General features: G+C 32.0%; 1 protein-coding gene across 5 annotated transcripts in view; it reads left to right on the top strand.

Moving 5' to 3' along the window:
- Nucleotides 1-27,714, top strand: part of FSD1L (fibronectin type III and SPRY domain containing 1 like) — a 92,121-nt gene that overhangs the window by 47,915 nt on the left and 16,492 nt on the right. For 3 of the 5 annotated variants that reach the window (XM_051986987.1, XM_051986981.1, XM_051986973.1), the window contains exons 6-10: nucleotides 4,221-4,342; nucleotides 10,832-11,041; nucleotides 14,327-14,425; nucleotides 19,002-19,131; nucleotides 19,829-19,861. In XM_051986987.1, the coding sequence (XP_051842947.1) occupies nucleotides 4,221-4,342; nucleotides 10,832-11,041; nucleotides 14,327-14,425; nucleotides 19,002-19,131; nucleotides 19,829-19,861 (594 nt within the window). The remainder of the gene's footprint in view (nucleotides 1-4,220; nucleotides 4,343-10,831; nucleotides 11,042-14,326; nucleotides 14,426-19,001; nucleotides 19,132-19,828; nucleotides 19,862-27,714) is intronic. The other 2 variants (XM_051987005.1, XM_051986994.1) reach the window with 1 other exon arrangement.

The raw sequence follows: 27,714 nt of genomic DNA, 5'->3' as shown, positions 1-27,714 counted from the left end.
AAACCGAGCTAATGGAAAATGGAGTTAGATGAAACAATCAGATCCCAGTTGTCTTTATAGGAAAGCTTAGAAAAAATTATTCCCTATTCTCCAGCTCAGAGGGGAGAAAGAAGGATGAGGGAGTTGAGAAGTTGTTTAGTATCCAAAACTTAGCATGATGGTGAGAATTCAGATGATCACATTATCCTCAATGGGGCATGATGTTCCTGGAGTGTTAAATCAACCACACTGCTGATTGTAGATGAAAAGTTCCAACTGTTTTTAGTGCCAGAAGATTCTTTATAAGAAAGATTCCAAGTTGCTATTGGATAGTCAGGCAAGGGATGGGAGTACTGTGTTCAGGCTTCAGAGCATAGGAATATTTGTCTTAATCCTCAATGAATAATGGTGTTTCAGGGTTAGAAGTGGAGGTAAATTTGATATAGAAATGTTACTAATTGGTGAAAAGTAATTTGGCAAATTTCAATCTGCATTTATATTTGCAATTCTATTTTAGTATGTGGAAAGCTATTTGGAAAAAAAGTAGCCATTGTATAGTAGAAAGAAAGTAACTTTTTAAATCTCTCTATCTATATTTATCTCAATAAAATGTGCATATTTTAAAAAAATATGTATAGATATAGATGGAGTCAGAGAGGCTCTAGTTCCAAGTTTTTCTTCATTTATCTACTTATTTTTTTGCTGAGGCAGTTGGGGTTAAGTGACTTGACCAGTGTCACACAGCTAAAAACTATTAAGTATCTGAGGTCATATTTGAACTCAGATCTGAGGTCATATTTGACATCAGGGATGGTGCTCTATCCACTGTACCACCTAGCTGTCCCATCTAGTTCAAGTTTTTAATCAAGTTATCTTTCTCTCCTTTAATTTCCTCAACTATAAAGTAAGTTTGGAGTAATAGACATATGTGGTCCTTTGAAGGACTAGATCTTTGATCATCCATTAAAACACATCTCTTCCTGTAAATCACTTACTTCTTATGTAACGGTAGGCAAGTCATTTAATCTCTCTGGGCATTAATTTTTCCTATTTGAATGGGGAATATAAATCCTATTAAAATGGGGAGTTGGACTAAATGATCTCTGATGTCCTTTCCAGTTCTCTCTTATCCAGTGATCTTCACTACATTTTAAGGCATTACAAATAAACCGAGAGGCATATTAGTAGACATTTAAATATCAGAAACAAAGTGCTGTGTGTGTGTGTGTGTGTGTGTGTGTGTGTGTATATATTCTTTTTTTAAACCTCACCATAGCTAAAACAGGTAAATATGATGAATGTTATCTCCTTACACATGAGGAAATGGAGACTCTGAGAAGTCAAGTGGCTTGCTCTTAGTTACATATAAAAGTGTCTTGGGTGGGATTCCAGATCCCAGCACTCTTTTCATTATATCAGGCTGCTTTTCTTTAAGTAAATCAAGCCATAATTAAAATATGACATTTAAATATAAAAATTGTTATTAAATTAAGCCATAATTGACATATACAGGATAAAACAATACAGTATGGTATTAAGACATGATATAGACAGTCATATTTTTTAGATGTATTCAACTTGTTCAATATAGTCAAGAAGTTCAAGTTTTGAAAATATGTACTTTGTATATAATTTATCTGTATAAAATATGTTACACATATACTTCACATGTGCATATATGTATTTTATAATCTTGTATAAAGTTTTTGCTTTTTCACAAGGTTTATATGTTGAATGATACAGTTTTGTTTTTATAGTTTTGGTAATTCTTTCCAATGTGCCTTTTAAAAAATAATTTCTAAAAACACTAAGATTAGCTACTTCCTATGTGTCACAGATTGGGAGATATGAATTTATATGTAAGGTTTAATGCCTTTTAGAACATTTTATTGTTCCTCATCATTTTGAACTAAAATTTCTAAATAGTGTTAGGTTTGATAGGAATCAATGAAGATAATAAATTATTTAATAGTCTTCATTTATTCAGCCAGGTTTACTTTGACTGCTTTGCACATAGCATTTTCAGATGTCAAAACTACTTCAAAAAATACAGAAATTGTCTACTTACAACTTGATCCGCTGAGAGAGCTGTATACTAGAATTCCATTTTATTGCAATGGTGCTTATCAGGAACCTGAGACTGAATTTGAATTCTAGATCCTCTTCTTGGTGATTGTGCCTTGGTCTGTTAAAGCATCTTTTCCCTAGACTTGAAATTACATAATATAAAGACTATCTGGTTTAAATATCTCTTGATTTCAAGGTTTGATTCTGATCTGATTAGTTAAGTAGATACTTACATTTAATACTTTGTTGGTATTTTGGTTGCATCTCTTATTCATGCTTGGTTGAAAGAGTTAGCTTTCTCTGAATTCAGCCTGAAAACTAATTTATCATGCTTGTGGCAATTTATTATGTTCGGAAAAATGAGAGTTTTAAAGAAGAAATGTAACATTTAGAAAGTATTCTGGGTTTTTAAAAGTAAAACACTAATTACAAATCCAAATAAGGAGTACATTATTTTTCTTTTTTTGGGGGGGGTCCAGATTTTTATTTAATTTTTTATTTTTTAAATTTTTTAGCTTTTTATTTTCAAAATTCATGCATAAAAATTTCAACATTCACCCTTGCAAAACCTTGTGTTTCAAATTTTTTCCACCTCCTTCCACCCCCATTCCTATACAAGCAATCCAATATATGTCAAACATGTGTAATTCTTCTATATATGTCTTCACAGTTATTATGATTCCATTCTTGTAGAAGAACTGGGTAAGCTAATTCCCGCTACAAATTCACATTGTGCACTGTTTTACAATTTATAGTTTTACAAAGTTGCCTGGGATACTGAGAATTTAAGAGACTTGCTCAGGTTCACAGAGCTAGTATGTGTGAGAGATGGGACTACTTTATTATAACCTGTTAATTAAAAAAATCCATAGAAATTAAATAGATTTCTATTTAAATCCCATTTTTATATTCGATTGATAAGTAAGCCTTTTAAATGCATCTATACAGGTATTTTGTATATTTAAGATGCTTCACCATAGTCAGATCACATCTAGAATATAGTGTTTAGTTCTGGGCACCGCACTTGAAGAACAACATAAGTTGGATAGTGTCCAGAAGAGGGCAGCTAGGATTGTGAAGGGCCTAACTATTCATGTCATATTGGTTGAAGGAACTAAGGATGTTCAACTTGGAAAAGAGAAGACTGGCAGGGGAGAAAGGAGACATGATAGTGAATTTCAAGTATCTGAAGGACTTATTAAAGTATTTGAGTTAGACTTGTTGAGTTTGATCCTGTAAGGCAGAGCCAGAAACAACTGAGTGTATATTGCAAAAATGGAAATGTTGTTTTCTCAGGAAAAACTTCCTAACTATTAAACTTGTGCAGAGGTGGACTGTATTGGTGTGTTCTCCCTCCTTGGAAGTTATCAAGCCAGAGGCAGAACGACCACCTGTTAGGTCTATTATAGTGTGTATTCTTTAGATGTGGGTTGGATGATATGGCCACTAAAGTCTCTTCTAACTCAAATTCTATGATTTTGTGAAAGTCTTAAGTTTACTAATCCTTGCTTCTTCTTCTTCTTCTTTTCTTTTTAACAATATAACAGTATTTTAATATCTTTAATTTTAAAAACAACCTTAAAATAAGATACTTTTACCTTAATTCCAAAGCAGTACAATGCTATTCTACTTCTTGGTCACTTAACTCTTTCACATAGACCCTCTTACTCCTATTTGCCAAACTACATTCTCTTTTGAGGGTATATTTTCATGTAAACTGATATTAGAAGGCAGAGTATAAATAGAAGGAACTATTTGGTTATAATTCTTGACAATTGGGAAAAGAACTTAGATTGGCATTATAAGATTTTGGTATGATTTAAGTGGTAGACAGTGATTAGTTATAAGAATATGAATTTTTATAAGTTTATACAATTGTATATTAATTTTTGGTTAAATACATATAGTGTATATAATTTAAAATATTGAATGAGATTACCAAATTCATTAATAAGTTTTAATTTTTCTTCACATTAAAAATTTTTTACAATTTTCAGAGTAATTTTAGAAAGAATTCCAAAGCACATTATAATTGGACATTGACAGATTTATCTTTGGAATCAGTTTCTGAAATTATTAGACATTTCTACACTTAATTCATTTTGTGAATTAATTTGGTAATCTTCCATGATTTCTCCTCCTTTTTAACCATGCTACTTTTGTGTTTGATGTAGAGTCACAATGGCTTCAGCTTTTCGCCTTTCTTTGAAACCAAAAGTCAGTGATAACATGACTCACCTAATGGTGGATTTTTCTCAGGAAAGACAGATGCTCCAGACTTTGAAGTTTCTTCCAGGTAAAATTAATGTGATGTTCTTACATTAAACAAATTTTCTCCTCTTCAAGTTTTTCTGTAGTAAACAGCAATTTGTATATTAGTCTCACTATTTTCATTTAGTTGGAAGAGTAGGGGCAAAATCAACAATATGATCTTGTTGTTGTTGTTGTTGTTCATTTATTTCAATTGTATCCAACTCTTTGTGACCCCATTTGGGATTTTCTTGGCAAAGATACTGGAGTGGTTTGTCATTTCTTTCTCAAGGTTCATTTTACAGATGAAGAAATGAGGCAAACAGAGTTCAGTGACATGGGTCACACAGCTAGGTCCGGCACTTTATTCACTACTCCACTTTTAATGTACTGTTAATTTTTTAAATTTAATATTTTACTTTCCACACAATTATATATAAAAACAATTTTAAAATTTCATATCTTTAAACTTTTGAGTACCAAGTTCTCTCCATTTCTTCTTTCTCTTTCCCCCATTGAGAAGATAAGCAATTTATTATAGGTTATATTTGTGCAGTCATATGAAACACATGTTGTGTTGTGAAAGAAAACATTGACAAGAAAACAAGAAAAATAAAAAATGAAGGCTTCAATCTGCATTCAGACTCCATCAGTTCTTTCTGTGGAAATGGATAGCATTTTTCATCATAAATCCTTCAGAATTGTCTTAGATCATTGTATTGTGATTAGCTAATAAGTCATTCACAGTTGATGATCATGTTGTATTACTATTAGTTTATACAATGTTTTCCTAGTTTTGCTTTTTTCATTTTGCATCAGTGTATATAAAGCTTTTCAGATTTTTTTCTGAGTCCTGTTCATCATTTCTTATAGCACAATAGTATTCCGTCACAGTCATATATGACTTGCACAACCATTCAGTGGAATGTTAATTTTAAAATGGCAAAGGTATAGTAAAAAAATTTTCCATTAAATAATTCATGTGGTTGTTGTATGCATTATTATTATTACCAAGTGACCAATTGAAATAATGGTTTGTGCTTAGTCATGTAGTCAGAGCCATTAAAAAAGTTGGATATTAATGATACAGTTTTAAAAAATGTTTAATGGATGATGGTTCAGGAAATATGTACTTAGTTTAGAGTTAAATAATCTATCTTCGGTTATTTTTATTTTAATTGGAATAAAATTTGAAAGAGATGCTATTAGTAAGGCAATGTGTATTAGCTTGAAAAAAGTTTTTAAATCTAGCTAGAGAAGTTGATTAAATAAAGTTACTTGTATAGATCTGTCTTACTTGCTGAGCCTGATTCTGAATAATTGGTTTTGTTTTAAGGCATTTAGACAGATTGTTTCTTTGGATAGTGTTTGAGATTATGTGGTATAAGACAATTGATAAGACATATGACACTAATCTAGTGCCAAATCTCACTTTACAGTTTGACTCTAAATGTGATAGGGCCAGATATAAATCGCTGAACTTTCTGAGCCTCACTTTTCTCACTTTTAAATAAGGAAGATAGAATAAGTCTATTTAAGTTCTATAAGCTGGAAAATGGTAACAGTAATATTATTACTACTTACTTAAATTAGAATTAAAAGATTAAATGAGATGACTATTTTATAAGTGTTTAAGGGCTATTTAGACATTCATAGCAATAAAAGTAGTAGTAGTAGTAACAAAATTATTATTATGATAATATCAATAAGTAAGCATTTATTAAGGATTTAGTGCGTGTCAAACACCAGTTTAGGTGCTGGAGATGTAAAGACATCTCTCAAGTTTCTCTCAAGGAGCTTTCATTCTATGTGGGGTGACAAAATGTACATATACAGGGTTTCCCACAAGTCCTAGTGTGTTTTTAAACTTTTATAGCTGGTAATCACTGGTAATAGATAGCTGGCTTGATTGTAGTGGAGTAGCTAGATTACTCAATGAATAATGTCATACCTGGAGTTAGGAAGACTCATCTTCCTGAGTTCAGATCTGGCCTTAGACACTTATTAGTTGTGCAACCCTGGGCACTTAACCCTGTTTGCATGAGTTGGAAATGGCAAAACACGCCAGTATCTTTGCCAAGAAAATGCCAAATGGTGTCATGAAGAACCAGACATAACTGAAACTTAACTTGATTTGATTTATAACCTCTAAGAGTTACCTGACTTTGTAAGTTTTAATCATTTAAAATTGCATTAAGATTTTTGGACATTCCATATAACAATATACAGTATAAATAAAATACAGAAAGATTACATAAATAAAGGAAGGTGGTCACTGACATTTTGATGTGATCAGGAAAGGCTTTATATAGAAGCTGGTACATGATTTGAGTCTTGAAGGAAGTGAGAGATGTTTTGAGACAAAAGTAAGAATGGGGTTAAGGTAAAATAAGATGTAATAAATGTTAATTGAAATTTACCCATTTATAGGTTTTTTTTTTAAATCATTAAACAAAAATTCTTTAAGTCCTGAAAAATTTGAATTGGTTCTCTATTCTTTTAATTAGAAAGCTGAATTTTGTCCACTAATGAAAAACTGCTATGTGTAAAGTTCTTGCTTGACACATTCTGAGTAAGCAAATGAGTAGATTTTAAACAACTTCAGTTTTTAGAAACTTGTATCTGAATTCTTTATTTTGCATATGATTCAGTCAGTTCACTAATTTATATCAATGCCTTTAATGTGCTTGTCCCAATGGATGATATGTAAGAATATAAGACAGAGCCTCTGCTCAAATAGTTAAGGAGCTTGTAGTATTTGGGGAAAGACAAAGATGATAGATATGAGGTTGTTGTGTATCATAGTAGATTTATATACCTTGTAATATTTATGTACCACATAATCCAAATGTATGCATATATATATGGATATATAATATTTATATATTGCTGAAGATCACATCTTTTGTACTTTAGCTAGAATTAATCTTTTCTTAGCATTCCTAGTACCCAATCAAACATCTAATTTATACTGTTGACTATATGAAGCATATGGAAGAAATAGAAAAATAATCTATATCTTTACTCCATTTCAGCCATAGGGATGGTTACAACTAGATCTTGACACTGTAAATGTTTGATTTTGCTGATTAAAAAATTGATATTCTCCTATCTGACTCTTCCTATCACACCACTTCTCTATATGCTTCATCCCTTCCACACCTGTTTCTTAAATCTCATGAAGATTTCCATTCCTTCTGACTCTTAGTACTTTCTCAGGCTGTTGTCTCTGCTCTGATTTCACTTTTCTCCTTCTTCAATCTCAAATAAATAGGTAGCCATTTCAACTCTACATTCTCCTCTGCTCTGGGGTCTCATGTCCCCTTATTAAGCTTTTTTTTCTTTTCTTGCTTTTTTTTTACTTTTCATTACTTCTGAATTGCTCCTACCTATCATCTACCTCCTCTGTTCCTGCTGCTGTACAAAAGCTGAAGAAAGTCTTGAGAAAGTGTTAGGAGTATTATGAATTCATATAGCCAGGCCCCAAGTTGACCCTCATTGTAACAAGTGAGTTCTTTTATTCCTCCCTAATTAATTTTTTGGGGCAAGAGAAGGAGGAAGGCAGTTGAGATTAAGTGACTTTTCTAGGATCACATAGCTAGTATGTGAGGCCAGATTTCAACTTAGATCCTCCTAACTTCAGATCTAGTGCTCTACTACTACCTAGATACCCCAATAAGTAATCTTTGATCTCATACATCACAGAAGCTGTTTCAAAACTCATTCCTCCTCAGGATTTTCACAGTTATCCATCTCACCTAAAAACTTTACTTTATACTTTACTGAAAAAATTGAGGTTATTCAATCTGAGCTCCCTCCTTTTCCCAAGTTTCTGTTATAGAAGTGGCATAGAATCTCTAGCAGATTTTAACATCTTTAATAATTCTCTCCCACATTTAAATTTTCTTTATTTTACATATTTCTTTCATTTGTTTATTATATTATCCATTATGCCTAGATAATATATCCATTTAGAGCTTATCTTAATATGAAGATGTGAGATGTTGCTCTATACCCATTTTTCTCCAGGCTGCTTTCTTTTTTTTTATTAACACTTTTTATTTATAAAACCTATGTATAGGTAATTTTTCTATATTGACCTTGCAAAAGTTTCTGTTCCAAATTTTTCCCTTCTTCCCCCCCTACATTCAACATGTAGTCCAATACATGTTAATTATGTTAAAATATATGTTAAATCCAATATATATATACATCTTTATATAGTTATATTGCTGCATAAGAAAAATCAGATCAAGAAGAAAAAAAAACCTAAGAAAGAAAACAAAATGCAAGCAAACAACAACAGAAAGAATGAAAATGCTTTGTTGTGGTCCACACTCAGTTCCCACAGTCCTTTCTCTGGGCCTCACTTAAATTTTCAACTTCTCCCTTTATTACTCTCTTTAAATGTACTTGTCTCCTTCATTCCATTGTCTTCATCTCTCTACCGTTTTTGAGGCAAAGTTCTTTAAACAATTCTCTACATTGTCTACTTCTCCTTTCACTTACTATTTAAACCTTTTGCACTTTGATGTGTGATCTCAGAAACCACTCTCTCCAAAGTTACCAGTGAGTTCCTAATTTACAAAATTGAATCTTTTCAGTCCTAATCTTTCTCTACTTATCTGTTGTGTTTGACATTGTTGACTACTATCTTCTGGAGACCTGGCCTTCATGATGCTACTTCCACTCTCTCCTAGTTCTCCTTTTACCTGTGTGATCACTTCTCAGTGTCCTTTGCTGGCTTTTTATCCAAGTATCCAATAAGTATGGTTGTTATTTACTGTCTTTGTAACCCATTCATTAGCTTTCATGATTTTAATTCTACTTTTCAATTCTACTCTACTAATTCTGCACACGACTTTCAGATAAATGCATTCAGTTTCAGTCTTTCCCCTGAGCTTTAGTCCTATATCATAATATGCCTAAGAGCACTGAAAAATGAATATTTCAGAGTCATCTTAAACTCAGCAAGTCTATAATTGAACTCATTGTCTTTTCCATTAAACTCTCCTTTGTTCCATACTTAACTATTTTTTGTTAAATGAACTATTCCCAGTGTCCCTGTTAAGATTCATAATTTTAACATTATTCTGTACTCTTTGTTCTCCCTCACAACATATCTTATTAGTTCCCCAACTTGCTTTTTCTTCCTTCATGACATCTTTTGCTTCTGACCCTTTTCTCTACTCACACAATTACCATCTAAATTCAAGTTCTAATCTTGAAGATTATTGAAATGAGTTCCTGAATGGATAATCAGTCTCAAGTCTCTTCTTCCTTCAGCCTATCTTTAACAGTTCTGCTAAATTGATTTTCCTTAAGCACACATTTAACCTCTACTCAAATAACTCCAGTGACTTCTTGTTATCTTTAGGATAAAATATACACTTTATCTTTAGTTTTTAAAGCTACATGGACTCTTGGCCTCTAGTCTCATTGACTTTTACTTCACTTCCCAACTGTACATATCTTATGACTTATATCATCTATGTTAACATGCTTTTGGGTGACCTTCTAACTCATTCACTGCTTTCTCTCTATTTGAAGGGATGCTGATACAATTCATATGTTAAGGTTTTATCTTACTGCAAAGTAAGCTTTTCATTTTTCCTGTTGAAGGTGTAATTTCCATATTTTTCCACCAAAAAAATTACAAATCTGTATTGAAGGAGTTAAGAAATGAAAATTAATTTCATTTTAAGAAATTGAATAAGGAGACCATTTTGCAATATTTTATTTTTTTTTGGGGGGGGGATTTGTGATATAGGTTGTAGCTTCTACTAGAGTGAACCATAGTTGCAAAAAAAATTTATGACTTGTTACTGCAAATGTTTACAGAATACTTAGAAACACAAAATAGACAAATTTTGGAAACTTTATAATTTTACTTTTAAAAATATAATGGAGTAATAAAGAAACCTGAACCAAATGCTTTTCTTCATCATCATCATCATCTACTGGAAAATTAGTACCAGTGAAGTTATTTTGGCTATCTTTCATACCTTTTGCATATTATTTTTACATTTTTCTTGCATTTTAATGTTTATTTATATCTGATTATAATGTACTGTACTAAACATAGGTTAGAGGAATAAATTGAATCCAGTTGTCAGAGACATCTAACAAGACCATTCTTTCACTTAAAATTTATGTATAAATGTAACATTTATTATGAGGAACTGCTTAAAATGCAATATATGACTCTTGAAAATAAAAGATTATTAATGATCCTTAATGTTAACATTGGATTATTTCTCTCATTTCCATATTAGGACTAATAATTTTTAATTTCTTTGAAATTATTTTTTAATGCTAATAAAGAAGTGGATTATCTTTAAAATTAAGTTTTATATAAAACATTTTGTATTAATGTCTTAATTCAAAAAAGTATCTTTTTAAAAACAATATTAAAGGAATTGGGATACTTATCTTAACTGAAGTTGCTTATGCAGTTTAAAAGCAGAATGAAAAAATATATGTTTGAAACATAAATATTTGATTAGGGTTCTAATATCTGTTTTTTTTCTTGCAGTTCCCAAAGCTCCAGAGATAGATCCAGCAGAGTGTTTGGTAGTTGACAATTGTGTAACAGTTGCTTGGAAGATGCCAGAAGAAGATAATAAGATTGATCATTTTATACTAGAATACAGGAAAACAAATTTTGATGGACTTCCACGTATAAAGGATGAGAGATGCTGGGAATTAATAGATTACATTAAAGGCACTGAATATACATTATCTGGTAAAGACTACATTTTCATTTTCAGAAATCAGTTCATGGTAATCTCCAACTTATAATGAATTGCTATAAAGGAAAGACTTAAAATTTAAAATGCTATATAAAGCTTAGTTCCAGAATATTCATTATCAGTGTGTTTTTTCTGAGTATTTCTGAAGTTTTTAATTTATTTTTTATCTTCCTTTTTTATTGTGTGGTCTCTTTTACAATAAAAGGTACATTTTTTTTTACTGATTCGTGGATTTATGATTGTTATTCTTTCTTGAGATATATTCCCCATAGCATAGGATTATAGATTAAAAATATGATTACTTTCATGATTCTTTTGGTTTCTTGGCAGATTGCTTTCCAGAAGGATTTTACTAAGTTTCATAGATACTATATAATCGTGTTTTTAATATTTTTTCCAACATATCACATAATGTAATTATGCTTGATTAATTTTTACTCAACTGCTTTAATTTGCATTTCTTTAGTTGTTATTGAGATTGAACAAATTTTCAGATGTCTGTATGATATCTGTGTTTCCTAAGAATACAAATTATCTATGTATTTATACTCAGACCATTTATCCCATACATATTAGATATTGCCTATAGAGATTTGTCTCAGTTTTTTTGTGTGTGTGTGTGCGAATTTTGGTGTCCATTCAAGTCACCGAGCACCTACTATGATTAAGCACCTACTATGTACTAGGAACTATACTAAACACTGGGTATACAAAGAAAGGCAACAAAATAGTCCCAGCTTTCATGGAACAAAATCTAATGGGTGGGAGGAAGGGACAATATGCAAGCATCCATGTACAGTATAAACATGATAAACTGGAGATAATCAGTGGAGAGAAGGAACTTGCATTAAGGGGATCAAGAAAGGGTTTTTTTTTTTTTGAGGGTAGGATTTTAGCTGGGACTTCAGGGAAGCCTGAAGGTGGAGATCAGAAAGGAGAGAACTTCAGACAGAAGAAATAGCTTGGGAAAATATATGTATTTGGGAGGGTCATAGTTGAGGAACAATAAAGAAGTCAGTGTCCCTGGGTCATAGTGAAGGACAGTAAGGTGTAAAAAGACTGGAAAGATAGGAAAGGACTAGATTATATAGAGTTATAAATGCCAAGTAAAATTTTATATTTGATATTAGAAATAATAGGGAGCCCATGAAATTTATTGAATGGAAGGGTGACATTAGGAAGTTTAATTTAGTGGTTGAGTTGAGGATGAACTGGAATGGGGAGAAACTTAAGGCAGGAAGACCAACCAGTAGAGTATGTCAGTAGTCCAGATATGAGGTGATGAGGGTCCATATCAGGGTTGTGGTAGTGCCAGAGGAAACAAGGGGATGTATACCAGAGTTGTGAAGATAGACTTCACAATAGGACTTGGCAACAGAATACTTTGTCCTAGGGAGAGGAGGGAGAAGTGAGCAGTGGAGAAATACACTTAGGTTGAAAACTTGGGTGACCAGTAGGATGGTGATGTCCTCAACAGCACTAGAGAAGTTAGGAACATAGGAGGATTGGGAGAAAGATAATGAGCTCAGTTTTGGCCATTTTGGGCTTAAGATGATCTTAAGTATTCAGCTTGAAATGTCTGTTGAACAATTGGAGATGAGAGAGATTAGAATCAATAAATAGACCTAAGAATCATCACACAATGGTAATGGAAGTTGATGAGATCACTAAACAAAATACTATTGAGGGAGAAGAGAAGGCTAAGATTAGAGCCTTGGAGGGCACTGACAATTTGTGTGCATGATCTGAATGGAGATCCACCAAAGGAGATTGGAGGGGTTTGATGTGTAGGAAGAAAACTAGAAGAGAACAGTATCAAAAAATCTAGCGAAGAGAGTAAGAAGAAAAGGGTGATTGACAACATGTAAAGAAATCAAGGATGATGAGGATTGTGAAAAGACTTAGATTTATCATTTAAGAAAACTTTGGTGACTTTGGAGACAACAAAGGTGTTGGATGAGGTTGGAAGCCAGACTACAGAGGAAAAGCAAATAGCTTTCTTGAAGAAGTATAGCCAGAAAAGGAAGAAAATGGTAGCCAGTGATATGGATCTTTTTTAATGCTATTTTTCTCTCTTTGTTGATATTGTCTCCAACTGAGGGTTTTTTTTATTGGAGAAAGATGATGTAGAAATATTTGTAGGCATTAGAGAAGCAGCTAGTAGACAGGAAGAGATTAAAAAGGTAACTGAGAGAATAGAGATAGTATAGGAGATAACCTGCTGGAGAAGATGGAATGGGATAGAAACCCTAAGTAAAATGTTCTTTACAAGGCCAAAATGAAGTTTATTTATTGTTACTATATTTTATGTTTTTATTTTCCTTTATGAATGGAGATCATTCATGTTCTTTCAGGCTTAAAGTTTGATTAAAAATATGTGAACTTTTGAGTTTGAACTTGCAACAAGACTATGGCAACAAGTCAACTCCTCAACTTTAAAATGAGAACTATATATTTAACCTCCCAGACTTGTTGTGAGGATCAGATGAGATGATATTTGTGTGAAGCATTCACGGTGTTTGGCACATAATTGGCACTTAAATACTTATTTCCTTCTTTCCTATTTCATTGATTGTTAAAGTAACTAATATGATGGTAATTTAAAGATTAACTTGATTTTATCTCTGGTTAGTGTAATGCTGTATTGTAGTACTTTATTCTTTGTATCTAAAAAGACTAATTTAGGTGGCTTTCATGTAAAAATCTTAATGATAATATCATTGTTGAGAAATCTCTAGTTATTCCTTTGCTCAGCATTAATGATCACTGAGTGGAAAGCACATGTTGACTAAAAAGTTCAATGACTTAATTCCTGTAGTCAGAGAGCTTTAGTGGTATGTAGGGAAAATGGGAATACATGTAACTATAATGAAAAGTATAGCATGTAAGCATAATGAGATAAATAAAAAGAACAAATTAATACTAACTTCAATCAAGTATGGAAAACTACATAAAACTGCCAGATTTATCATGATGTTATTTGCTTTTTTATATTAGATGATAATACTACTACACAAATATAAAACAATTTATTTTCTTCTCATTTCTTAATAAGAGAATAAGTTAATAAATAATTAAATGTTTTATAATGTACTTGACTTGGAGACAGAGGAAATGAGATGCTTTTGACTTTTTTGTGAGATGAAACTTTCTCACTGTCTAAAGGGCAAAAGGATTGTATTTGTTGATAAAAACTTCTGTTTGTTAACTGAAATATTACACAAGTAACTTACCCTAAATTTTTAAAGAAAAAAATCTGATTTTTTATATTCTTTCAGGCTTAAAGTTTGATTCAAAATATATGAATTTCCGAGTTCGAGCTTGTAACAAGGCTGTAGCAGGAGAATATTCTGATCCAATAACATTGGAGACCAAAGGTAAAATGAATAGCTACATATGACAAAATTTCTGTTACTTTCTATAGTAATTTTAAGGTTTTATGCCAGAAAGTTAAGGTTGAATTTGGGAATATATCAGACTTTACTCTATTTTATCTGTCCTATAATAAGCTCTTAGTAATAGAGGGGCTTCCTTTTTTTTTTTTTAGATTTCACTGAGATGTGTGAAAGATGCAGAAATGACATTGAGTAATCCTCAGTGGGTACCTTAGTCTCATTTCACTGCAGAATGAATCTCATTAAATTATGAAAGGCCTATTATATAAATTGGCTTGAATGCCATGAATGCCCTTCCATGTAGCTTCCTTCTAAATTTTAGAATGTTGTCAATTAAAAGTTATAGTTTTAAAAATACTTTAAAAAATTAAAAAAATAAAATTTCAGTTTCCAAGCATTTTATGTAATGATTATGCAATGTCTGCTAGTTTTGAAATTGCCATTTTTAAAAAATTTGAGATCTTTTGTCTTGTATTTTTTTCTATTTTCTTTCATTTACCCTATATAATTTAGTAACCAACAGAGAACCAAATTTGACAATTTTAGCTATATTTTGTTTCCTGTAACTGAGGCTATTTACACTGTCCTTTCCAAATAATTTAGAATCATGTCAGTCAATGGTTTATAGGTCTTCTCTCAGTTGAGGCACTTTCTATTGGTGTTGATCCTGAATTAGTCATAAAAATTCTCTCTTGAGTCCTAAAGTTTTTGGAGAGATTTTGTTCTGTTCTGTTCCCACTTGAGATTTCATTCACTAATCTGTCAGAAATTTTTTACTGATCCTTTTTTACTCTACTAATCCTGCTTAAAATTATGTCTTTGACCCCACCGAACAGAACTAACTTCATCTCCTATAGATCTTAGTATCACAAATATCATAGAGTCAGTCCACACCTTTAGAATTACTAATGACTGAAGTAGCCCAGTAGTAAATCCAAATCTGAAGTAGACCAAATACTATCCATTTATAAACATCTTATGCACATGTGGTTTGCTGTAGGACTTCTTAATTGATTCTTCATATAAATATTCAATGGAGAGTATATGGAACTAACATAAAAAAGAGATGGACATGAGAAAGAATCTTACTGTCATCTTCGGTTAGTTTGGCCCAGGGAAAGATTTAGGGGATGAGAAGCAGTTTAGTTTTATTAATAGGGAAGATATGGTGGCAAAAGACTGGATCCCTTCTCAGTTTTTCTATTTACTGACTACCTGTTGGACCTTGAATAAATCTAGTTCTTTGATTCTTGTACAGTCTATGAAATTTGAGAGTTAGATTAGATGACTTCTAAAGACTCTTCTACCTTTCATTCTATGGTTTTATGAATACATCAAGGTAATGTAATTATCAATAATTTTGTTCTTACCTTACACCTATGCCTTGATCTTTTTTTGTTTTGTTTTGCTTTGTTTTTAAGGCCAATGATTTCCCACCTTTTCTTTTTTGTAATCTTACCAGAATATTAGCAAGTTTTACAGTTGAAGGGAATAAAGGGAATTAAAAGTATTACCTAGTTTTTAAAACACTGCTTAAATTAATATACAATCATAATTATCACAGTGATAAATCTTCAAGCTTTAGTTTGTATACACGGGTACTCATTGCCTTTTGTTCCAGCTTCTTGTGGTAATAGCAGCAGTGTGGTAGTAACCTTTCAGGAATGGGGATCTGCTAGTATATTTGAATGTTATCTATTCTTTTACTTCACCTCCAGTTTCTTGTTTTGTCTTTTTTTAATTCAGTAGTTTTAAAATTCTATTTATTTAGTTATAGTGCTACTACTAATTTTTTTGACTTTCAAGATTTCTCAGGATACTTAATTTGTATTTAAAGTTTGTGGATGTCTAGTTTTTTTTAGTTGTATGCCCCATTTGTCAAGCTATTTTTTTTCTCTTCTGTTGGTAAAAGTGATTATACACACACACACACACACACACACACACACACACACACACACACACAAATTCCCTCCTCCCCCCAAAAAAAAACCCTATTGTGCTTGCATTCTACAATATTTGGATTTTGCCTCATTGTTGTCACTTTCTGTACTGAAATTGTTAGTAGTTTCCATAATTTGTTCTTTGACCCACCACTTCTTTTAGAATCAGTTATTTAGTTGTCAGTTGATTTTTAATGCTTTATTCAACCACCCTTTGTTGAGTATACATTTTTACTATATTGTGATCAAAGTATTTAATTAAAGGATATAGCTAATATTTCTATTTTTTTCCATTTGTTTGAAAGGTTTTTATGCCCCTAAGGCATGGTCAGTTTTTGTAAAGGTACTATGTATAGCTAATCTTCTATTTGCATTCAGTATTTGCCAGGCATTTGTCATAGTTAATATTTCTAAAATTTTATTTAGGTCCTGTGTGTATGTGTGTTGTATGTTGTGTGTTGTGTGTTGTTGTGTGTATGTGTTATGGCTAGGTTTTTCTAGCTCTTCAGTTAGTTCATTGAGATCTTCCACTACTGGTTACTATGTATTTCTCCCTGTCATTATTTTAAAATTTAAAACTCAAAATATCTTCCTTTTACGTATTTAGATTTTGTGTCATTTGGTGCATATATACTAAATTTAAAAATTAATTTATTATCTATTTTAGCAAAGTATAGTACCTTATATTTATTTCTTTTAAGTCTATTTTTGCTTTTGTGTTGTCTGAAACCATTATTGCTATCTTTGATTGCTGCTATCCTTTTATTTCAGCTGAAGCATCATAGATTTTGTTCCAGTTGTTTATTTTCACTCTATGTGAATCTTTGTTTCAACTTCGTTTCTTATAAACAACATAGTCTTTTATTATGTTTTCTAATGCATTTTTGTTGTCCTTTTCCATTTTATGGGTCAGTTCAACTCATTCACATTCAGAGTTATGATGGTAATTGTATTGTATTTCCATTCATTATGATAATTGTATTTCCACCCATCCTATTCTTTTATACTTTTTCCACCTTTTGCTTATGCCAAATCTTTACAAAAAAGAGAGGTTTTGGAATCGGATTAAAAAACCAGCCATTATTTATATAGTGTGACCGTGTCAGACATTGTACTAAGCGTTTTATAGTTAAACCATGTCATTTGATTCTCATAAAAACCCTGGAAGGTAGATGCAAATATTCTCTTTTATATTTTGAGGAAATTGAGGCAGTTAGCAGTTAAATGACTTGCTAAAGGTCATACAGCTAGTATTTGCATACAGATTTGAACTCAGATTTTACTCTACACCAAGTTGCCAATCAATGGATTGGCATTGGATCTCTCTATCTCTCTATCTATACATGCCATCTAATTGCTCCAATAATGTTTAATAGCTCTTTCTAAAAAATATTTCTTCAATGTATGATTCAGAATTTCTTTAAGTGTTCTAGTGTACAATACATTACTTTATCCGGGACTATATTATTCCTTAACATAAGATGTTACAACCAGTACAAGGGACTAATTTTTATAACTACTCAATAGATAAGATTGCCCAAGCATTTCTGATTTTACAATAGGAGTATAAGGCTAGAGATGGAAATGAACTTGCAGTCAGTCATTCAGTATCACTCTTTTCTCATCCTACTTTTATAGATAAAACTGAGAGAAACTTTTAAAATCTTAGGTAGATATGCATCAATTGTCCTAAGATAAGATTCAAAGAGCATTTGCCTACAGGTTGCAATTCTGAAACCTATCATCTTCAGATTTCTCCTAGTATATTGTTGTTCAGTCTTTTTTTTTCAGTTGTCTGACCCTTCCTGACTTCATTTGGGGTTTTCTTGGAAGAAGATACTGGAGTGTTTTGCCAGTTACAGATGAGGAAACTAAAGCAAAAAGGGTTGTGATTTGCCTACGGTCATATAGCTAGGAAATGTTGGAGGCCAGATTAGAACTGAGGAAGATGAGTTTTCCTGACTCCAAACCTGGCATTCTACTATGTCCACCTTGCTCTCTCTATATTTGTATACTCAGAGCTTAAATAACAGAACTTGACACAAAGTGAATGCTTGATACCTATCTCTGAATGAAATGAGGGAATGGAAACTAAATTATTTGTGATATCTTTCCTTTGATTCTGTGTTCTTAAATATATTGGACAAGGTGCCATTTGTCAGATTTCATACTCTTGTCTTAGTGCCATTCTTTTTTCTACTCTCCCCAATCAAATCTACATATACTTGCTCTGCCCCATAAGAATAGCAGGAGATGTGTCTTGTAAAGTATTGTCATGAGAACCCTCAAAATGTTTATCTTCCCCAAAAGATTATCTATGATAGTTTATATTTTTGTTACAGTTAAAACTGTTTACAGAAGTTTCTTCTCACAGTGACTCCATGAGACAATTAATATAAGCACCATTAGCCTCAGTTTCTGGATCCTTTTTTGTCATAGTAAGACCAATAGTGAATTTCAGCTCTCTAGACTTTTTTTTTTATATTTGAAATTACAAACTCTTGAAACTGTATGTGTGTGTGTGTGTGTGTGTGTGTGTGTGTGTGTGTGTGTGTGTGCACACGCGCTCCTTTATTTTTTTTTTTTTAACAGTTTAACATGTTGTCTTACAATAGCACTTAACTTCAGTTTGGATAGTTCATCATCCCATCTGAACTTAAAAGTTGAAGATAACTGTGTAGAATGGGATCCAACTGGAGGAAAAAGTCAAGAAAATAAAGTGAAAGGAAAAGAAAATAAAGGCAGGTAAGGAACACTTATTTTTAGTTTGATTTTTAAAAATTGAGATTTCATTGTTGTGAGTCTATTTTACTTTAATATTTCATGAACTAGGTCTCCTTTTATATATGTAAATTAAATATGCATTTAGTTATTTTTTTACATTAATTTGTAGTGATATTAAGTCTTTATACTAATGGAGTAAATCAGCAACACTGCATGCCCACTGTGTGACAAGTACTGTACTAGGTAAGTATGATACTATTTTGCTAGGTATTTGAGTTTTTTGGTTCATGTCTCTTCATCACCCTTCATAACTTCCATTTCTTCTGCTTATTTTTGCTGTTTATTTCCTTTTAAAATCTTTAAGTATTTTGCTTTTTAAGATTGTTTTACAGTTCAAACTGTTTAGAGGAAAGTTACTTGTATCATTCTCCCATTTTTGGACTTCGCAGTTATTACCCTGAAAACTCTGCAGTGAATAATACACTTATAACACATATTAATCTGATTCTTATTCTTAGGCCAATTGTACAAGCAAACTGTATTTATAACCTTCAGGCTACATATCATGGTATTGTCACAAGTTGCTTGAATGTTTTACAGATAGAGGTTCCTTACTCTCTGTTAAGAAAATAAATGTTATTTGAACTGAGACAACCTTCTATAAATGCAGATTTGAATTTTATCAGTCTCTTAATAATTCCCTGTTTCTATCTGACAGTGTCCATGTTACTGCACTGAAGAACAATAAAAGGTGATGACATGTATCTTTATGGTTCTAGGATTTAGTATGTCTAGCTTGGCTGAAAATGTTGCAGTAATTTTCTTTTTAACACTTAGCACTGTCTAGATTAATAAACAAAAGCCAATCCTAGCAGCCTTTATCAGCCAAAATAATGATCTAATGGATGTGTTGATAGATTGTTTTATAACTGCAGCTTTTGGTTTGTAGTACAAACTACATAACTAATTACTTTAAAATCTTATAATAGTTTCTTTTTCCTAAACCTCCTGATTTCTTGCATTCATTCATTCATGCCTGGATTTTGATCATTGTTACTTCTGGAATGTCTTTTGTCTTATAAGTCAATGTATATAATATTATAGCTTTTCCTAGTATGTTAAATTTTTGAAAGATTAAAAAATTAAAATTTGAAAGATGAAAAATATTTTAAAAGTTTTATGTGGATAATATTGGCTCAGACGCAATTTTTCAGAACATAACATTTTTTTTTTAAATAAAGGGACAATATCCTAGCTTTCTAAAGAATAATTAAAAAGTAAATCTAAAGAAGAATGATTTGCAAGCAAATTGCAACATATCTATGAATTATTTGCAAGCAAATTGCAATATGTCTCTGTGGTAAAACAGACTGTTATGTTTTTACGTTATCTTGCCAGTTGATTATTTTCTTTATTTTTGGTAGAAGGTATTTTTCATTTTACAAATTTTCTATTTATAAATTGTTATAAACTGTTAAAGGCTGTTAGATTTCCTGGAAGATATCTAGTCTGAATTGGTCACAGATTTTTGGATAGCCAGAAATTAGCATTTCAGGTTGTGTTATTTGCTCTTTTTTAAAAAACACATTTTTGAAATGCAAATGGTTTTCCAAAATCTTTCTCTTCTGTTTTGTCTGCCAAATCTCGCTTAACATAGTTGTCTATTATATGAAGTTAGTTGAAAATGTCTTTAAAGAAGAAAACAAATCTGCTTTTTTTGTGTCAGAAAGCAGAAACTGGAAACCTCCAGCATAGGTACACTGTGGGCAGAAGGATGAAATACTGATATGGGAATATTCTCTTTCCTTTATTTTCACTGAGATTAAGTCCTAATTCTGAGTTACATTTACTTTTCATGCTTTCCCTAATTTTGTTTTCTGCTGGTAAGTACACTGTTTTCTTCTGATTATCAAATACCATAAGTGTGTTTTTTATCTAATGCTAAATGAAAATTTACAATTGATTTGTATGATGTTCTTTCACTGTTACATACTCGTGGTCTATGAAGCTGAAGGTTTCTTAGAATTGTCATTTTCAATCTAGTGACTGTAAATAGAAGTTGTGATATCTGATTTATTAACATCTAACCTGTAGACATCTTGCATGTATAAGCTTCTCAATGTATTTTGTCTTCTTTCTCCTTCCCCTTTCTCAGCTGTTTTCCTTAGGCACTTTGACCCAGTCTACTTGTCGACAGCAACAAACTAGTGTCGCATTGAATCACATAGGGATTCTTTCCTCTTTTCTTGTTCTTCCTCCCTCAGACCTCTTTCCTTTGTCTTTTACTACTCATAGTTTAGTTAATTTTATCTTAGTCAGCCTTTCTCATGAAATATACACATCTTTTTAAATAATCTTCCAATTCTTTATCATTTATCATTTATCATTTACCTTACTCAGCCATCAGATAATATAGATTTATGAAGTATTAACCAGGGAATCACAGAAAGGTAAAATATGGTCCCTACTCTCAGGGAACTCAGTCTAATGGGCAAGACATGTGAAAGCAGTTATTTACAAGCAAGCTATATAATATAAATTGGAAATATTCAACAAAGGGAAGGCATTAAAATTAAGGGGGATCAAGAAAATCTTTTAAAAGGTGAGATTTTAGCTGGGACTTGAAGAAAGCCAGGGAAGCCAGAAGGCAGAGATGAGGAAGGAGAAATTTTCAGAAATGAGAAACATCTAATGAAAATGCCTGGGGTTGGGAGAGGGGAATGTCTTGTTGAAAAATAGCATGGAGCTCATTGTCATTAGATTGGTACTTATATATATAGTAAATTATGTAGCAAAAAGCAATCCTTAAAACAAATGAATAAATTAATCCTCATATTACCAGTCCCAATTTATATAAGGCACCAGGCTTAGAAAGATTAAGCACATTTTCCTAGACAGGAATATCAGAGGCAAGACTGAGAATTTTTCACTTCAAGCCTAGTGCTAAAATGCTTTAATTTAATTTTAATTGCTTTGTTTGTCAGTAATATAATTATATTCTATAATGTTTTCTGTTATATTTTATTGTAATGATATATTGCAGACTAAATAGTCTTTATGTATTATGTCCTGGAAACCTGTCAACCACTTTTTTTCCATATAGAATTAAAATAAGAGACTGGGGTGAAATTTATTTTGCCTCAGCTCTAGTAAAGATGGATTTTTAAAATTTTATTTTATTTTTTACATGTATATTAACTTTTTTAGTACATATGAATCATGTTGGGAAAGAAAAATCAGAAATGGAAAAACCACAACAAAAGAAAAAAAAACAGGAAAAAAAAAGTGAGCATAGCATTTGTTGCTCTTCAGTTTCCATAGTTCTCTTTCTGGATGCAGATTATCAACTGTTTATAACAGTATTTTTTAGGAAAATGTATTTGAAGTTCTGGCAAACAACATATAGCCAAACTCCTTCACTTATTCTGCTGCTTCCTTTTAGAATCCTTAGCTTCCTGTAGGGCTCTGCTTAGATTTTGCCTTATTGAAATCTTTATGGATCCAATAAATTGTTAGTGTTCTTTCTCTCCCTCTTTAAATTATCTTGTATTTAATTATCTGTAGAATGTAAATTTCTTGAGGTCAGGGATTGCTTCATTTATTGTTTTTGTATTATCTTTATAGCTTACATTATAACTTGTAGATGGTAGATTTTAATCATTTTTTGTCAAATTGAATTAATTTCTTACAAGACAGCTAATGTTTATTAAGTACTTAACATGGACTATATATTACACATCTACCACACTGAAGAAGATATTATAAGGATTATCCCACTGTTACCACAGTATGCAGCTAGTTCTTACTGACCCTTTCCACATCCCTCCTGATCAAAGTTTTGCCTAATACCCTCTCACTTTTGGCTCTTTGACCTTTTTAGCCAATGTTGAGCAGAGGACCCTCTGGCACAGGGCTGCCTTAACAACCCCATCTGTAGTCTGCTAAGAAATCAAATTTGCCTAATGCAATTGTCTACTCATATCAGGGAAACGAGAAGCTGTAAAGCTTTTGATTTTTTTTGAAAACATTTGGGATGAGGTCAGAGAAACCTGCTACTAAACAATGGAATAGAAATCAAGGGAATGCTGGGGTTTCAAAAGAAGAATACAGAGGTCACAGCCCAGAGAAACAACCCAATAGTGATTCCATGTAGTTTACATGTCCAGAGACCCTTTTCCAACAATTTCTTCCTTCTAATACCCTGGAGCATTGGTTCCCTTCTCCTAGAATCCACTGCTGTCACCTCCTGGAATCTCTGTCTCAGGCCCTAGAGTAAGCATTATTAAAATTGGTCGCAGAGTTAGTTGATTGATTACAGGAACTCCATGAACTTGGATGAAAAAAAAAACCCTTTATTTCAGTATTACTGGTTTTCTTTGTAACCTAATGTGTTTTATTTGTCAATTTGAAAACATTCTGAGAAGTCCATAAAACTCACTAGACTGCCAAAGGGATTTATGATATATGATATGATAAATTTTTTGTGAAAGAACTACTATACCAAACCCTGAAGTTATTATTTTATCATTAGGGCAGGAAGTTGGGTCAAATATATTTTTGGCACCCCAAGTTAAAACTTCAAACACATTTTCCCATTGAAACATTGTTAATCACAGTGAATAGGTTTTGTTACACTCTTAATATAGTAGGGTATATAAAATCTACAAGTGTTTATTAATACTGTGCTAGTCATTGAGGATACAAAAATAAAATAAATCCTTCTAAGAGTTTAAGTTCTGTCCAAAAACAATATGGGCATATATTCAACTATATAATGATGTAATTAAGGTTAGATGACATGGCCCAAAACATTTTTACCCAGAAGTTAAATCTCTGTTGCTGAATCTTTTTAGAATTAGCTAGGCTGGTGGAAGGAAGAGCCAGAAGGTGGAGTAAAGACAGCAACTGAGACAAATTCTTCTTGAAACAATTTTGTAAAAATGCCTAACATCAAATTCTGGAGCACAGAATCAATAAAAGGTCAGCATGAGACATTTTTAAGATCCTAAGAAAACAAAAGGTCAGCAAGAAAGGTCTATGATACCTGAAAGGGGAGCTATCCCAGAATACATGGAACAGCAACAGCAGCAATGGATTTTTTTGAAGTCAGTTGAAGAAGCAGCAGCATCTTAAGAAACTCTCAGCCTAGAAATGGTAAAAAAGATTGGCCAAATGATCAAAAATAGCTTATAGGGGATCCTTTGCTGACATTTGGTTGACAAGTCTATTGCCCAATCACAGTTCTGAGTTGAGAGTAGTGTTTATGGTTGGATATGAGTGAACAGAGGTCTTAGTTGGAGTTCTAAGGCAGAGAGGACATTAGCACTTAGAACTGTCAGAGAATAGAGTACATAGTCACATGTGGTTCCAGAGCTAAGAGGAGCTCTAGCACTTGTGGCTACAGAGAAGCAGGAGCCATTCCTATGTAAAAAGCAGAGAATATACCACAAAAGTAGTGACCACTAGATCTTTCCCCAGATTGTACCATATTTGAAGCACCAAAAAATTACAGACCACTCCACCTATCTCAAATTAGGTCTGAAAAGAAGAACACAAAAAAAGGTAAAACTTGAGATGTTGGTTTCCTACTCCAAGTTGAACAGAGCTCAAATTTAATGTAAAATTCAAAGTCAGAAAATAGGCTGGGAAGATGAGCAAACACCAAAAAAGGAATTTGATTATAAAAAGCTACTACAGTGGCAGGGAAGATCAACACACACACACACACACACACACACACACACACACACACACACACACACACACTTGAAAAAAAAGATAATGTGAAAATAGCTATAACAAAAGCTCAAAGAAAATAAGTGATAATTGGCCCTAATTCTAAGAAGAATTTCTGGAAAAATTAAAGAAAGAACTTAAAGTTACAGAGGAAAAAATAAAAAAAGAAATGAGATAGATGCAAGAAAAATACGAAAAGAGAATTAATAGTGTGGTAAAAGGCATAAAAAATACTGAAGAAAATAATACTTTTTAAACTTAATAGACTTGGCCTAATGGTAAAGAAAAACTCCATGAAAAGCAAAACAGGCCGAATGGAAAAAGAGTACAAAAGCTTATTGAAGAAAATAACACTTTAAAAGCAAAGTTAGCTAAATGGAAAAAGACGTACAAAAGCTCCTTGAAGAAAAATAGTTACTTGCAAATTAGAATTGGGCAAGTGGAAACTATAGAGGCTCCAAGAAACAGTAAAACAAAGTTAAAAGAATGAAAAAATATTTAAAAATGTGAAACATCTCATTGGAACAAATAACTGACCTTTAAAGTAGATCTAGGAGAGATACTTTAAGAATTATTGGCCTCTTGGAAAGCCATGACAAAAAAAAGAGCCTAGACATGATAAGTCAAGAAATTATCCAGGAAAATAACTCTCATATTTTTTTCCTTTTTCTTTTTTTCATTTTTTATTATAACTTTTTATTGACAGAACATATGCATGGGTAATTTTTTACAACATTATCCCTTGCACTCACTTCTGTTCCGACTTTTCCCTTCTCTTCCTCCACTTCCTCCCCTTGATGGCAGGCAGTCTTATACATGTTAAATATGTTATAGTATATCCTAGATACAATATATGTGTGCATAACTGTACAGTTCTCTTGAACAACTCTCATATTCTATAACCAGAGAATAAAATGGAAATGGAAAGAATCCTGCTGATCACTTCTAGAATGTGATTCCAAAATGAAAACTTCCCAGAAATATTTTAGCTAAATTCCAGAACTTCCAGCTCAAGGAGAAATATTGCAAGTAGCCAGAAAGAAACAGTTTAAATATTATGGCAGTACAGTCGAAGTAGCACAGGATTTGAAGCTACGTTAAAGGATTGGAGAGATTGAAATACAAATTTTCAGAAGACAAGCATTAGGACTACGATCAAGAATTATCTAGAGTGGAGGGAGGGAGAGAAATGAATATTTATTTAAATAGAGGATTTTCAGATATTCCTGTAAAAAAAGGTCAGAGATGAATAGAAAATATGACATTTACATACAAGACTCAACAGAAGCATCAAAAGATACTCATAAAAGAGGTAAGGTACTCAATAAAGTTAAATTATGTACATTCCTGTATGGGAAGACAATACATGCAATTCTCTTTTTAATCTGGTCCAGAAAGATTGATTAATTGACTTAAACTTTTTATTTTTAAGTTTTGACTTCTAAATTTCCTCCTTTCCTCCCTTCTTCCCTTCCCTCTTCCCTAAGATGGTAAGCAATTTGATGTAGATTATATTTGTACAATTAAATATGTATAATTTTAAAAACTTTTATCATTATTAGGGCAGTTAGAAGTAATCTACATAGATAGAGGATATGTATGCGAGTCAGTTATGTTGAAATAATCAAGGGATAGAAAAGGGGATTCTCTGAGAGAAAGAGGAAGGAAGAGGTAGAATGGGGAAAATTATCTTACATAAAAGAGGCACAAAAAAGTTTTTTTACATTGGAAAGAAATGTTTGAACCTCATTCTCATCAGGAATGGTTCAAAAAAGTCAGACTATACTAATTTGTACATAAAAATCTTTTTTTCTTACTTAACAAGGAAATAGAAAGGGAAGAGGATAAGAGAAAGATGAAAGGGAGGCTGGATTAAAAGAGGTAGTGGTACAAAACAGAATTTTGAAGAGGAACAGAATAAAGAGAGAAGAAAACAGGATAAAGGGAAATAGTAATAATAACTGTGAACATGATTAGGATGAACTTACCCATAAAATGAAGGTGGATGGCAGAGTGCATTTGAAATAAAATCCAACAATACTTGTTTAAACGAGACCCACTGATACAGAAAGATGCAGATTTAAAATAATGAGATGGAACAGATTCTGTTATGTTTCAGGTGAAGTAAAAAAGGCAGGGTAGCAATCATGATCTTAAATGATGCCAAAGCAAAAATAGATTTAATTAAAAGAAATAAGCAGGAAACCTATATTTTGCCAAAAAGTACCATAAATGAAGTAATGTCAAAAGATTTTACAGAGAGTTTCTATGATAAAGGGAAATTAATCAAATTTACAAAAATAAGAACCATTCCCCAGTTGATAAATGGTCAAAGGATATGAACAGATAGTTTTCAGGGGAAAAAAATGAAATTTTTCTATAATCATATGAAAAAAATGCTTAAATCATTATTGATTAGGGAATTATAAACTAAAATATCTCTGAAGTACTACATCATGACTATTAAAAATCACAAATGCTGGAAGGGATATGGGGAAATAGGTACATTAATTAACTTTTAATAGCCTTGTGAATTGATCCAACCATTCTGGAGAGCAATTTTGGAACTATGCTCGAATAGTTATAAAATTTGACCCAGCAATACCACTATTAAATCTGTTCACCAAAGAGATAAAAGAAAAAGAGAAATGACCTACATGTACAAAAATTTATAGTAACGTTTTTTGTGGTAGCAAAAGAATTGGAAATTCAAGGGTTGCTCAGGGAATGGCTAAATAAATTGCAAAGTACAATTGTTATGAAGTGCTGTTGTATATAAGAAATGATGAATGGTATGGGAAGACTTATAAGAATTTAAACAAAGGAAAGTGAGTAGAATCAGGATATCATTGTACACAGTAACAGCAA

Source organism: Antechinus flavipes, chromosome 1 (assembly GCF_016432865.1).
Source record: "Antechinus flavipes isolate AdamAnt ecotype Samford, QLD, Australia chromosome 1, AdamAnt_v2, whole genome shotgun sequence".
NCBI lineage: Eukaryota > Metazoa > Chordata > Mammalia > Dasyuromorphia > Dasyuridae > Antechinus > Antechinus flavipes.
This window is presented reverse-complemented; position numbering and strand designations above follow the sequence as displayed.